Raw genomic sequence first — 13,779 nt, forward strand, 5'->3', positions numbered from 1 at the left:
CCCCCGTGATGATTGCAACCACCCAGCCTTCACTACCGACAGTCCTCCTAACGGCTAACGTACGCACCATGCAAGCGTATGTGTCTACACCCCCAATGTGGCGATGCAGCACCTGACTGCACGAATGCTGTGCGTGTGTGCAGCCCCTCAAAAGGGCACCCCATCCTAACAGTTTACAATGCCTGAGCGCTTCCCTGCGAACGGGGTTTAACGTATGTCACACTATGTCACTAGTTATTGCAAGCGTGGCATCGCCCGGGGTTCTCCTTCATCTTGCTTCACAATCAACAGACATTTAGTACATACGTAGACGCGCACACACATCCCCACACAATCGTTGACGTCATGCCGACTGGCCTCCATAATAAACATATAGCACCCCAAATGGCACACGATGGTCCAATCGGCAGCTTCGCCTTTGTACCCTCCGCTTAGCAGCAGCAGCAGTGCAGCACATCCGCCCCTCCCTCCTCCAGCCATGTGTTTGCAGTACTCATGACATTCACACCTAAACATATTCATTCACATTGCTGTGCCCTGAAATTGTCGTTGCTGGCGTGAGGTGTGCGCACCACACACATGCACACACGCTCGACATCCGCATGACAATACGAATTGCATCATGTGGCCTACTGGCGCCTTTCGTTCCCTGCGTACTGACACGAGTACGTGGCATAGGACGCGAGTCCTCACCACGCCGCGCTACTCTGCTCTGCCGGCCAGCTATTCGCCGACCACCACCACTTCAAACCACCATCAGTGCATTCCGTCTCGGGGGACACACCTACATCAACCCCTACATCCCTGTCTCCCTCCTGCTGTGGGGCAGGCCTCCGCCTTCCCCAATCTACAGCAGCCGCACGACAGCGGCACACCACAGCGAATCCGACCAACCGCCGCCTTTAAAGACCGACACCCTCCAGCATGCGCGTCCTACATCCTCCATCCATCCGCCGGGTTAAAGGCACACGCAGGGGCCGGAGCACCGCAGCCGCGCGCCCCGCCGATGTATGCTTAGCCGGTTCTTAAGCACGGCGGGAGCAGCTGGGCCGCTAGGAGTGCCACGGACAGCAACACCCAGTTCGCAACCATCGTGGCAACGAAAGACGCCGCCTCAATCGCGATGCAGCCCAGCCAGCCGCTGCACACCCAAGCCGGCACCGCATGACGCAGCCAGGCGGGGCAGCAGCGTGAGCCCAGGCCCTGTAGCAGCTCGACCGCGCTGACCACCAGCTGGTGCACGCTGCAGTTCGTCAGCGCACCAGCGAGGTGCATCGATGAGGGACGCGCCCTGCCCCGCACTGCACCCCAGAAAGCTCGACCACGCCGGCTGCATCGCCGCCTTCGTGCACGTGTTGCTGGTCAGGATCCCAAGCAGCATCCGCCACACCGGCGCTACGACGTACCCTTCGAAACCGCTTGTCGGGGACCAGCGCGGTGTGAGCGGCGCTGACGACAGGCAGACAGAGGATGCTGGGAGGAAGGGCAAGCCGAGATGCTGCTGCTGCTCTGCAACCTGCTGTGGCACACGCCCCGGGTGTGCGTGTCAGCGCCCAGGACTGAATGCGGGCCCGCACTAACAGGCATGGTGGATGCTGCAGCTGAATCCTCCTCTTTGTCTTCCTCCTCCTCCTCCTCCTCCTCCTCCTGCTGCTGCTGCTGCTGTTGTTGCTGTTGCTGCTGCAGGCTGCCCTCGACACTTCCTGCTCCGTGCACGTGCGACCACAGCGGTGCCAAGGAACCAAGCCAGCTGGCAGGCCACCACGAGGTAGTGATGCCGGCCGACTTACGGGCGGATGACGGGGTGGTGGTGGCCGCGGACAGGGCGCCTGTACGCGCACAGGCGGTGAAGGTGCGGTGCATGCGGGGTTCACGTGGAGACCCCGTTTCCGGGGATGGGGCCCCGGAAGTTTGCCCAAAACTCCGGCCAAAACTCCGGCCCATTCGCCGGAAGTTTGCACCGCCAGTTCGAACGAGCCAACCCCAGTCGACCCCGAACTTCCAAAACTCCGGCCAGCGAGCACAGTCCAATGCTGACCGAACTCGCAGCTCCCGCTATGGCGCGAGCGCGCCCCGCTTTATTTCCTTTGCCTTACGGAGCCTCGTTACTCTCCGGAAGCTCCTGCGCCTCTCGTGACCCTTCATATTATTTATCGGCTCGGCCCTGGCAACTTGGCGCCATCGGCGATAGAGGGCTGCGCGAAGACCCGCCACAGCAGCAGGTGCGCGGTGGGCAGATAGAGGGGGAGCAGTGCGTGTGGTATGCGCCGGCGTGGGTGGCAGCGGGGGTCTCGTGTGCCTGTCTTGGCCCGCGTTACTACGCTTCCTCACCTCCGGTTGTGTTGTTGGCGTGTTGCACCGCATTCGGCCCGCCCGCCGTCGTACACATTCGGGCCCCTCTTCTGCTTTGCTTCGCCTTGTTCTTGCCCCTGTTTGTCACACTGTCGCCCGGCCATTGTTTTGCTGCACGCCGTTGCATTACGCTAGTGCTCGTCTACACAACTCATCCGTGGACGCCGGTCGCCTGCCTGCAGGTGCGCATCGGCTATGCTATCCGCGCGGTGTGGCGTCGCATTGAGTCTGTGTGGTGCTATCGCCTTGGCCGGGCGCCCGGAGCGTGAGGAATGCGCGTCAGCAAAACATCGACACAACCTGCCAGCTACCGTCGGTACAGTAACAGCGCGTGAACGACGCACCAATGCCTTGTCCCTTCTTGCTACGCATTTATGTGGGCACGGGTGGGAGCCACACACATCGGGACTACGCTTTCCTGCCCCTTGCCATGTTCCATCACGAGCTTCAATGCAGGGGCAAGTGCAGGGGCGGGACGTCAACTCTGCAACCAACATCCGGCACGCGCTGGTGGAGATGCTGCTTGGAAACGTGCGGCCCGCATCACTACAGCCTGGCGGCGGTGGCGGCGGCGGCGGCGGCCCAGCAGCGGCCCAGCAGCGACACAGCGACAGCGGCACGTGTGCGCATGTTGGTAGCGGAGGGGACGGGAACGGCCACGTGGAGGAGAGCGCAGCGTCGCCCAAAACTTGGCGCAAGCGCGCAGGCTGAGGGGCTGGCCGCCGGTGTCTAGCTAGGTAGCAGGCCACAATGGGGTGAGCAGGGTATGCTTGGCAGGGGGCAGCAGCAGCATGACAAGTAGTGCGGCTTTTGTCAATTGTGTGGTGTCCTGGCTGGCTCTGCAGTGGCGGTGTGGCTGCTGAGCACCTGGTTTGGCTATGTGCCTGTACAGACCGACCCCGGCTATGTCCGGGTGATGAGGACGTTCGGCCTCAGAGAGTGGAGGGGCTCAGCCCCTTTTCCCGTGGCAGGGGGACACTTGTCCTTGTTTGGTAGCACACGCGCCCACGCCGTAAAGGCGCAGGCCCTGTCACACATATGACGTCTCAAGGAGAGCTTATTTCCGCCTGGACTGCTGGGACAGCACGCATCCATCCTCATTACAGCCTGAGCGCCCTGTCACCAACTGTCATGACAACGCCCCTATGGATTGGCCCGGCAGCGGCGGCAGCCCAGGCAAATGAACTAGCACTCCGGCAAGTGGAGTAATCCTCCTCAATGAGCAACAGACACCATTACGGTATCGTATCTCGGGCAGTACTTGATTGGCCAACAAGCACATCTCGACACACAGCAAAACGCAGCAGCAGAACAACACGCTATCCGCCAAGACACATCAAATCGCGCTGGCACCAATCAAATGCACCAAAAACTCACAAAAAGACGGCGAAGCTGGCGAAACTGCGCTCAAGTTCACAGGCCAGCGCAAGCGTGCCCACATGTGCGCTGGTGCACGCGCTATCGGAACAAGCACGTGTACCGTGCTGTCGCCGACAGATATCAGGAAACAACATCAAAACACATAACCTTCTAGCCCCATCTCATGTTCGAGTGGTACAGACACACATGCACGTGTTTCGCTCACGACAGCTACAACAGCAAAGCGTAGTGGAGACGGCCCACCTTCGACATCCGCCACGCCAAGAGCTTAAACAAGATGTCTGCCCGAGAGGGCAGGAAAAGGGCTCGTGATGGAACCCTCCCCTCCTGGTGCCCAATGGACACCAGACACCTGACGCGGCACCTATTAAGCACACGCATCTATGTTGGGGGCCTATGATTGCCTATGGCATCCCCGCAATGCCGGACTTTGCCGGTTGGGTTGGGTGCACAGTCCGTGCTGACCCACAGCTAACAAACTAGTCACGTCACTGCACGAACAGCAGGCAACCAACCCCCGGGCCACCACACGCACGGCTTCAACATAGGCCGGCGCCGCAGACCGCGTCACGGCGCGGCGCTTGCACCTTCCGCGCCGCCGCCGCCCAGTCCTCCGGCAGGAGCACCATGGCCGCGGCAATGCGCTGCGCAGTAGCGCGGGCTGACGGCGGCCGTATAAGCGGAACGGGCAGATGCCGTCTGGGGCCTGACCCAAGCACCTGGCGCCAGACATCGACCAAGTAACGTTTCTCGCACTCGTCATATACGAGTACGGGTACCTGACGCACCGCGCTCAAACATTTCGCGGACTTCCTGAAGCGCGCCATCCATGGGACCAACTCCCTTATACACATCATGTTGGGGCCGGAAACGCCATAGCAAACGACAGGGCTCCACTGCGCTGCGCCGGCTTACCCCGCAGGGGCATATGGTACACCCACGGCACAGATCCTTTCGCGAGCTTGCCGTGATAGTTTGCCCTGCTGCGGCTTACCCCGGCAGCCAGCCAATCACAGGCATGCACAGCAGAACATCAGGTTGCTTAGTACCGACCAGTTGTGACAAAGCATACAGCCATGAAGTCATAGAGCTCTGCTGCTGCGGATCAGCAGTCAGACGGTCCACGGCAAGGCACAGCCACGCCACAAGCTACCTTGGTGGTTGTTATGCGTTTCCTTAGGTGCCATCCTCCAACATCGTCGCCAACCGGCGCCCATCCGCAACACATACGCCGCTAGCTCCCCGCCCTCCGTACGCTAGATAGAGTTCTCGGTCTTGCGCCCTCGATGATGTTGACACTTGCCTCCATACCATCCACGGAATGCCCGTCATCGGTAACCCTCATTTACACTAGAATGGCAGTGAACGCGCATCCTGCACAGTTGCTTCGAGCGCACCTGAACCCTTCTTACTCAGCGCATGTAGGTAGGAGCGGGCTCTGCCAAATGCCGAGCCCGTCATTGTCAGAGGACCCGTTACGTGTGACAGTCATTCATGCCTTGAGCTTGCATCCATTCTAGTAAGCAGGGTAGCCCCTCACATGAATGTATCAGGACATACAGAGACACCGCCGGTTCGTACACATGCATTATTCTGAGCACACGGTCCATGCAAGAATCTCAAGCGTTTTCGTTATTGTTAGCCACCTGTTGCTGCGCTACATGATGCCCCTTGTCTTGGCACATCCAGGTCCGCAATCAGTCATTCATTTTCTTACCGCACCGCACAATAGTGCGGCCGCATGTCCACCCCAGTTGCAACCGTGGCCCAGCGCGCATCCCATTCGTAACCTCCGAACTGCACGTCCTGCCCAGAACCCGCCCAGCAGGCCCACCACCCTGCCGTTCCTCCCGCCTGCTCCCTCGGCCACGGCTGAAGCCAGCCACCCTCACCTCCTCGCACTCATCACTCATCCCTCGCTCTTCCTCAGCCACTGCCGCACTGGAGTCGCTGCTCCAGCTGCCGCACCTCCGCCTGCTGCTCCGCCTCCGTCCCGTCCAGGCGCGACAGCCCCAAGTCAATGACCACGCAGCGCGGCCCCACCGCCGCCTCCGCAGCCGGCAGCAGGAACATGAAGTTGCTGAGCCGGATGTCGCCGTGCAGGAAGCGCCCGCCACTGCCGCCGCCAGCAGCGCGAATGTCCGCCGCGTGCAGTACCTTAAGCGCGTGCACCGCCGCCGCCGCCGCCGTCGGCTGGATGTAGCCCCACTGCTCCGCCGCCTGACGCAGCGTCAAGCCCCGCACCCGGCTGGTGGCGATGAAGCGCACGTCGCCGTCCGGCGGCGGCTCCCACTCCTCCTCCTCCTCCCCCCCAGACAGTGGTGGCGGCGGCGCCAGGTCACCCAGGCGGCCAGCGGCCAGCAGCCGCGGCAGCACGTCGCCCTGCAGCGCGGCCAGCGCCCGGTAGGCACTGCACTCCGCCTCGAAGGCCGCGACGCCGTGCTCGTCCGAGTCCAGGATCTTAAGCACCGCCTCCTCGCCGTTGACGCGGCCGGTGCAGGCAAGGCCCGCGTAGCCCACGTGCAGGACCTCGGGGTCGGCCTCAATGAGGAGCGGCGGCAGCGGCGGCGGCTGGCGGAGGCAACATGCGCGCCGCCGCCAGTGATGCGCGCTGCTGCCGGTGACGGGCGCAAGGCTCGCTCCGTCTCCGCCTCTTGCTTCGGATGGAGAGGCGGGCGCCAGCGCAAGGCGCGCTGCGCCCTGTTCGTCCCAATGCTGCAGCATCGAGGGCTGCGCCTCCGCCTCCCCGCCGGCTGCTGCTCGCCTTGCCGCTCCCGCCGGCGGGCTCGTCGCCGCCCGGCTGCCATGTGCCGCCAGCCCCGCACCGCCCACGGCCTGCCCTTCCGTGTGCCCCGCACCGCCGGCAGCAGCGCCCCCGGGCTGCCCGCCGCGACCAACTGCACCACCGCCGTCACCGCCACCACTGCTGCGGCTGGGCCCTGCGTCCGGCTGCCCGGGCGGCGCTGACCGCGACCGCCGCCGCGCAAGCCCTGCTGCAGGTGGGTCGGGCACCTCCGGCAGGCTGAGCAGCATGGTGTACAGGGTGGCGGCGGCGGCTGTGACTGCCGGCTGTTGGTCCGTGTGCTCCGTTGGCGCCAGAAAGGGCCCTGCCAGGTGCAGCACCCCGTCGCGCGCGCGGCCGCGCTTGCGGCTGCTGCTGCCGGTACCTGCCACGCTGCCACTGCCGCCGACACCACCCATGCCATCAGGACCGCTGCCGCTACAGCCACCGCCGCCTGCGCCAGCAGCCAGCGCACGTGCAGCAGCGGCGGATGCACTTCGGGTTGTCACGCCGGTACTGCGGGCACGGACTACTGCGGCGGCTGCAGGACCCACCGATGGCGCCTGCAGCTGCTGCTGCTGCCGGGGTTGGGGTTCGGTCTGGTTCTCCAGCAGGACCTGCGGCGGCGGTGGCGAGCACGTGCGGCGCACCGCCCACATGGCGTAGTGGCAGCTGACAATAGCGTACCTCACTCCCAGGTGGTCCATGTACTCATTGACCTGCATGTTAAGGCATGAACGAGCGTACGAGCGAGTACTGCGTCATTGAATCGTCAACACGTACGACGGCACCGGGGAGGCACCAGGTGAGCAACGAGGAGGCACGTCACATGTATGCGCGCTGAGAGCCAGATCGACGCAGAAGGCACGGGAAGAGACTGCAAAGGCACTGAGGGGCTACAGTGTGCGCGCTTCCGTCCACGCGAACAAGCCCATCCCAGCAACTGTAGCGCGCATGCCGTCACAAACGCATTGAGGCGGTCTGCTGCTTATGCAGCTGCATGGCTCGGGCGAGTGCTACGGCTCGGGCTGGGGCTCGCTGGGGCTCGGGCGAGGGCTGTGGGGCCCACCTGTGCCAATATGGCGCGAACACGTGTGTCGCCGCTCAGCCACAGGTCCACCAGCGAGCGCGGCGTTCTGCCCTCCAGCATCAGTGCTGGCGCCTTCATCTCCACAAAGCTGCGGCACTGCTGCCAGGTCGCGTCGTCATCCGAGATGACTACAATGAGCGGCATGTCTGGGCGCAGCGAGCCGCCCCCTCCCTGCACAAGCCACTCAAGACCCTCCTGGCTGCTGGCCACCTCGCGGATCTTCTCAAGGCTCATCTCAGCACCCCAATAAACACTGCTCACGCGGCCAGTCCTGGCAGCTGGCACGGCCGCAGCATCACTACCAGCAGCCGCCGGCTCCACCCCAGGCGTTATACCGGCGGGCGCCGGCTTCGCCGCTGCCCCACTGCCCACTGCTGCCGCCGCTGCAGTGCGGTCGGCACTGGCGCCGCCACGCAACCGCTCCAACAGGCCGTTGACCAGGATGGTCAGCACCTTGAGCAGCGGGCGCGTGCCGAAGCAGGCGACAGCTTCATTGATGAGCACTTCAGGCGGCCCTTGCTGCTGAAGCAGCACCCTGTCGATTGGCGGTTCCGACACATACGAGCGCCACACGCAACGCAGTGTCATACTGGGGATAACCCATGGTTGCCCAAGGAATTGGCTAATCTACCGGTAACGCAACGACCCTGGCCTGACGACAACGATCACCTCACCCACCCATATCACGGCACTCACCGAATAGGCTCGCCGTCAGCGCTGCAGAAGATGTCATCCGCATGCATGATGAGCGTGAGCACCTCAGCGTCGAAGCTACTGCCGCCACCCCCACTGTTGCTGCTGCTGCTGCTGCCGCCGCCGCCGCCGCCGCCGCCCTCCGTGCTGCTTGTACCATGGCCGGCCCCGCCCATAGCTTGGAAGCCGCTAGCAGTGGCGTGGCTGCCACATGCGGCCGCCAAGCGGCCGAAGAGCGCGGGAATGCGTTCTTGCGGCGCCACATGCTCCCAGGTCTTGCAATCTACGGGCTCCGCGTGATCTATCTTCAGCGAGCGACTAGGCTTGTCAAAGCGGGATGGCAGGGCCGCGTCTGGGAGCGGAGATCGTAGGAAGACCGTTGGCCGAACGCCTGCGGAGCGGTCAAGGCACGGCAAGCGACCGTCACGGTCCTTTGCTCTTGCGCAGGCATCAAAGCGCGTTGGTTCATTCCAAATCGCGCCCACATCATACCTGTCTTCCTGCAGATTTTGATAAGGAACTTCAATAAAGTTGGGTCGATTGCACTGCCGATCGCATCGGCAAACTTTTTTGGACTGAGCCCCCCAAACCGCTGATGTGCACAAGCCGCTAGTGAGAATTCCCTGGGCCCGCGCAACACAATAACTCACCGGCCCCTGCCGCGCTCCCCATGCCCAGGCCAGCCGCCGCAACTGCATCACCTGAAAGCGACCGAAACACAGATGCAAACGAAGTGAAGACATGAACGAAAGGCATGCGCAGTTTGGAACGGCGCTGCACGTGCACGATGCAGGCTGGTGGACGGCAAAGGAGAGCCTGCGCCCCCAACCTCACAATGCACCACCGCGGTCCAGCGGCCACCCTCTGAGCTGCGGCGTGTCGTGACCAGCCGCTACCCTGTGCGCATCGTCCCACTCACCAGCTTGTGCTGTGCCCTGGCCAGCCGCCGCGCCTGCACAACGTGAAAGCGATAACAGGGCAATGCAGGCAGTCAGCATCGCCAGGGCGGAACGAATCACGCCTCGCCAACAAGGGCCAGAGACCGAGCGCCGCAAGGCTCCGGCGGATGCAGACAGTCATTGACACTTTGAGCCCGGGCATAGCTAGCCTCCTGAACTCCCCCGGTCTGCATCTGCTGCCACCTGTGACCTGGCAACACATTCCTTCGACCAACCCCGACCCAAACCATCGTTGAAGCTCATCCCGCACCCCTCTCCGATGCCGCTCCACGTCCGGGGCCTCGCCCCCGACCCAAGCGGATCCTGTCACGATCATGCCCACTAATCCGCCCTCCGGGCTATCGCTACTGCAGCGCGCGCGTGACGTGCGGCGCGTGCATGCGCGGCAATGAGTTTTCACCCATGGCCCGTGGGTGTCCTGTGGGGATGTCATGATTGACAGTGGTGAGGGTTGCGTGGGTGCGGGTGCGGGTGAACGCGGGCCAAGACAGGCACACGAGACCCCCGCTGCCACCCACGCCGGCGCATACCACACGCACTGCTCCCCCTCTATCTGCCCACCGCGCACCTGCTGCTGTGGCGGGTCTTCGCGCAGCCCTCTATCGCCGATGGCGCCAAGTTGCCAGGGCCGAGCCGATAAATAATATGAAGGGTCACGAGAGGCGCAGGAGCTTCCGGAGAGTAACGAGGCTCCGTAAGGCAAAGGAAATAAAGCGGGGCGCGCTCGCGCCATAGCGGGAGCTGCGAGTTCGGTCAGCATTGGACTGTGCTCGCTGGCCGGAGTTTTGGAAGTTCGGGGTCGACTGGGGTTGGCTCGTTCGAACTGGCGGTGCAAACTTCCGGCGAATGGGCCGGAGTTTTGGCCGGAGTTTTGGGCAAACTTCCGGGGCCCCATCCCCGGAAATTTCCTGTGCAGCCAGCTGATGCAGTAGATTCGCGCGATAGTGACGGCAACATCAACGGCTCACCCATCGCCAGTCGCAGAACCTTGCGGGTGCTCATCTGACTGATGCCTGCAGTCTGCAGCTCGGCGTCATCGAGCGCGAGGAATGCTCGGCGCTTACTAGGAGCCGAAAAACCGTGCCTGTTCAGAGCCGTGAAGCATTGCTCTTTCTCAACATCGTCTAGATCGTCCAGGCCGTAGATGAAGTCCCGGAGGCCCCAATCCGTCGCCATGAGCGTTGGCTGCCTCGTTGTCTGTGCTGCAGCCAGTTGTTGCAAATGAATAAAATGATGTTGTCTGGAACATATTTACTAGACCCCAACTCGGCGCAAATGTAGGATTGGATGTTGGATCAATCCTAAAGCCTGCATGGGCGTCCACGCCAGGCGCCCCGAGAGTGCCCCACGCCTGTTTCGCTCCACTCTGTTATATAGACAGGATACCCACCTCGCGAAAGGGGCCGCGAATTGCGGAGCATGTTGACCGAAACACAAGCTGGCCATGAAGCTTGCCGCCCTCGGCAACGTCAATCAGAGGCTCTAGCCTCGTTAATGCATCTCCGTAGCCGACCCGATCCGGCCATCTAACAAGCGCCGCACGGGTTGTACAGGCTTGCGTGCCCTCGCCCATGGGCTGGTGGTATGCATATCAGCAGCACGCGCGCGTGGCACGCCCGTATCAGCAGCACGCGCGCGTGGCACGCCCGCACACACCGGCGCCCCCCTGGGCCGCAGCACTTAGCTAAGACTGTGCTTGCATTCCGACGGCTGTTATCCTGGATCACGCTTATACACCATTCATTGGATCGGACTGGTCAGGCGCAGCGCACGCAGGAAACGTTGAGGCACCACATGCGGCGGGCCCTTGTTTTGGTACCATGCTCACGCCAGGTCCGCCGTGTCAGGGCAGGGCGCACGGAGGCCAAGCTTTTGATGCAGGATACATCACTGAGTATGCCATTCGCCCAGCGCACGATGGGCTAGAATGAGCCTTGGTCGCAGCGGGTCGATGGGCTGGTTGCAACGCTCCATTCGCGCAGCTCTAAATCGTCAGAGTTTTCCTTACCGCACGTAATGGCAGGCCGGAATCCCCACTGCGCGGGTTGCATCACACGCGGAGCATACGCTGCGCATCCACTATGGAGGTGGTAATGCAGCCAAAGTGCCAGCGCTTGGGCTAGGATTGTGGCATCTCCTGCATCATTAGGTATGTGGGGGAGGGGGGTTGTCATCATTAGGTATGTGGGGGAGGGGGGTTGTCTGCAACCATCGGCCATACTGGGCCACGGTAACGCCTCGAAACACGGGCTCGCAGATCGGCGCTGGGTGACGCGCATTCCCTAATCAGGGGCCTCCTCCTGCCCCGGCGCATCAGCGCCAACTGGCTCGCAGACCGGCTTCTAGAAAGCAGGATAGCTCTCGCGGGGAAACCATCAGAACCCGCCGCACCAGCGTCCTCACCCGTAGAGCAGCGACCTAGGAAGGCCGAGATGGCGCTCGTTCGGGGAAGTTCGGCACAAGTATGTTCAGTGCCTACACAGGTAACGGAGCCGAACCGTTCCTGATGGGTTTCGATCTTGCGACCTTGATGGTCCTCCGGCACCCAACTCCGGCATCGTGGCGCAAGACCACCCGCGTACAAAGCCCACGGGCGGGCAACAGTCATTAGCGAATAGAGGTTACATGTGGGATGACAGCCACGGGCAAGCCAGGGCTCCATAAACGCACGAGACACGTACGCACACTCGAGGGAACCTCGAATGACCCCCATGCTCCTCGCCTCACTAAAGGAGGGGAGGAACCCCGAGCAAGGCTCACCGCAAACGCTAGCGCTGCTCACCTAAGCCGCGGGTCGGCGTCAGACTGACTGCCACTTTGCAAAGTGCAACTCCTACCCCAAAACACCAGCACCAACAGGGCAGGGCCCTCACACTGTTGGGTGCAGCCCGAAGCTGCATCCTGTAGACGGCCCAGGGCCGTGCAAGTTCGCTGAACCACGAGGATCAGCCGGTCCGACCCACCAGACAACACAAGCCACAGCGCCCGCAACCTAGCACAGGCGGTGCAGGCACGCCCACCGCCCAACCAAGTCCACACAGCCTCGCAACACCCTAGCACAGCAGACAGCGCCAGCCAGCCTTCGCTTAGTCGGCCTGCGCCAGCCAGCCTTCGCTGGACTGCCTTCGCCAGACTGCATTCGCCAAGCAGGTCTCTCCACTGTGTAGATGCGCCCACAGCTCCAGCCGCCGCCGCCCGGAAGACGCCGGTCCTGGCTCCCGCCGCAGCGTGCCCCGGTTCACGCGCGGCGAGCCCGGCGCCACGTCAGGCCGCGGCAGCAGCCCACAGCAAGAGTCGCCAGCAGCTCCAATCGGCCCTCCGTTACCGAAAGAGCCGCTCAGCGACACGCCACTGCGAGCCCGGCAGCAGCGAGCGCCCCGCCAGAAGCATCGCGAAGCCATGAGGACGAGGTCGATCGGCGAGCAGGCGCGCCACCCACGCCAGGTCGCGAAGGCTCCACGGTGTGAGATCATGATGGTCGGCAAAGATTGCCAGAGCGGGGACCGCTCGGCAGGACGGCGACGATGATGTCGCCGACTGAGTGTCGCGCCGCAGCCAGAGCAGTACTGACGCACTACAGCTGACCTAAGCAACGCCAGGGACGCCATGGAGGCGCCACAGGGGATTGGCGCGGCCACGAAGGCCGGCCAGGAACTACTACCGACAAGGAGGGTCAGGGCGCCGAGGCGCCCTAACGCAACCAAGCGGAGTAGAACTGTTAGCCACTCATCTACACATGCTGTTCCAAAGTGTGCCTCCTGGCGTGTTTTTGGGGTCTGGCGTGCGCCCCAGCCCGCCTTCAAGGCTGGAACCAAGTGTAACAGACTGTTTGCGCCCTGACACGCAACCCAGCTGCGCGCCATTAAATTTTGAGAGCGTTTGCTGTGAGAAAACGCTGGTCAAAGCAGATGCACTTTGTGGGGTGGGTGAACGAAACGCGTTTACTCTTATGTGAAAGAATAGCCAGCTCGCCCAGCACCTTTACTTTTTTGCAAGCGCCAAGATCGGCTGAAGGGATGCGAAGCGCGGGACCGGTTAGCCCCCCATTGTGCAACCTCCCCAAGGGGCCTATGCGCGATGCATCGTATTTATTGGATAGATCGAGGTGATCTGTATTCTCTACGCGCGGACTGTTCCCCTGAAGCGCAGCGAGCGAGCCAAATGCACCACCAGCAAGCTTGCCCGCGGACGCGACTTACTGTGCATCGCTGATATCATCGGATGTATTGATCGAATAGCTATTTGCAGAATATATTATGTGCGCACAGTGCTCCCAGCTGACTGCTTGACTGACATTTTGAGACAGCCTTGATCGCTCAAGCTTTGCGTTTTGGCTTTCGTCAGAATATATTTGGAAGCTCTCTATGTTGCTGGTGTGCTGGCCGCGGCCTATTCGCCCCGCAGTCTTCGACTGCGCGCTTCGCCGCCCGTCCGTTTGCGCGCGAGCGCCCTTCTGTATGGTGGGGCGAGCGCCCCCCGCAACCCCCCTCCCCTTGGCGTAGGAACACCGCCCGTGCTTGTGC

The 13,779-nt window shown here is 62.6% G+C and overlaps 4 protein-coding genes across 4 annotated transcripts; all 4 read right to left on the bottom strand.

The window, feature by feature from the left end:
- Positions 1-2,785, bottom strand: CHLRE_17g719792v5 (uncharacterized protein). Its single transcript, XM_043072236.1, has 4 exons — positions 2,697-2,785; positions 1,582-1,829; positions 1,407-1,519; positions 1-1,243 (listed from the first exon to the last, which is right to left on the bottom strand). The coding sequence occupies exons 1-4, from the start codon at positions 2,722-2,724 to the stop codon at positions 1,015-1,017; spliced, it is 618 nt and encodes a 205-aa protein (XP_042914695.1). The 5' UTR covers positions 2,725-2,785; the 3' UTR covers positions 1-1,014.
- A 655-nt stretch (positions 2,786-3,440) lies between these two features.
- On the bottom strand, positions 3,441-4,575 carry CHLRE_17g719813v5 (uncharacterized protein). The gene is made up of 2 exons (XM_043072237.1): positions 4,521-4,575; positions 3,441-4,451 (listed from the first exon to the last, which is right to left on the bottom strand). Exons 1-2 carry the CDS (start codon positions 4,531-4,533, stop codon positions 4,300-4,302), a joined length of 165 nt encoding a protein of 54 aa, XP_042914696.1. The 5' UTR covers positions 4,534-4,575; the 3' UTR covers positions 3,441-4,299.
- A 104-nt stretch (positions 4,576-4,679) lies between these two features.
- Positions 4,680-10,475, bottom strand: CHLRE_17g719834v5 (uncharacterized protein). The gene is made up of 7 exons (XM_043072238.1): positions 10,225-10,475; positions 9,217-9,249; positions 8,948-8,998; positions 8,301-8,688; positions 7,584-8,139; positions 7,065-7,233; positions 4,680-6,968 (listed from the first exon to the last, which is right to left on the bottom strand). The coding sequence occupies exons 1-7, from the start codon at positions 10,430-10,432 to the stop codon at positions 5,659-5,661; spliced, it is 2,715 nt and encodes a 904-aa protein (XP_042914697.1). The 5' UTR covers positions 10,433-10,475; the 3' UTR covers positions 4,680-5,658.
- A 54-nt stretch (positions 10,476-10,529) lies between these two features.
- On the bottom strand, positions 10,530-13,475 carry CHLRE_17g719855v5 (uncharacterized protein). The gene is made up of 2 exons (XM_043072239.1): positions 11,660-13,475; positions 10,530-11,393 (listed from the first exon to the last, which is right to left on the bottom strand). Exon 1 carries the CDS (start codon positions 12,727-12,729, stop codon positions 12,343-12,345), a length of 387 nt encoding a protein of 128 aa, XP_042914698.1. The 5' UTR covers positions 12,730-13,475; the 3' UTR covers positions 10,530-11,393; positions 11,660-12,342.
- Between the last annotated feature and the right edge of the window lie 304 nt (positions 13,476-13,779).

The sequence above is a fragment of the Chlamydomonas reinhardtii genome, chromosome 17, assembly GCF_000002595.2.
Source record: "Chlamydomonas reinhardtii strain CC-503 cw92 mt+ chromosome 17, whole genome shotgun sequence".
NCBI lineage: Eukaryota > Viridiplantae > Chlorophyta > Chlorophyceae > Chlamydomonadales > Chlamydomonadaceae > Chlamydomonas > Chlamydomonas reinhardtii.

Excerpts from the sequence above, each read along its gene's own strand:
- CHLRE_17g719792v5 (XM_043072236.1), bottom strand. The coding sequence starts at position 2,724 with ATGCGTAGCAAGAAGGGACAAGGCATTG. Across the intron at positions 1,830-2,696 it reads CAAGAAGGGACAAGGCATTG|GCGCCCTGTCCGCGGCCACC; the intron begins GTGCGTCGTTCA and ends GTGCGCGTACAG. Across the intron at positions 1,244-1,406 it reads CCGACAAGCGGTTTCGAAGG|CGTGCACCAGCTGGTGGTCA; the intron begins GTACGTCGTAGC and ends GACGAACTGCAG.
- CHLRE_17g719834v5 (XM_043072238.1), bottom strand. The coding sequence starts at position 10,432 with ATGGCGACGGATTGGGGCCTCCGGGACTTCATCTACGGCCTGGACGAT. Across the intron at positions 8,689-8,947 it reads GGGGAGCGCGGCAGGGGCCG|GCGTTCGGCCAACGGTCTTC; the intron begins GTGAGTTATTGT and ends ACCGCTCCGCAG. Across the intron at positions 6,969-7,064 it reads GCTGCAGGCGCCATCGGTGG|GCGGCGGTGGCTGTAGCGGC; the intron begins GTCCTGCAGCCG and ends CTGCTGGCGCAG.
- CHLRE_17g719855v5 (XM_043072239.1), bottom strand. The coding sequence starts at position 12,729 with ATGATCTCACACCGTGGAGCCTTCGCGACCTGGCGTGGGTGGCGCGCC.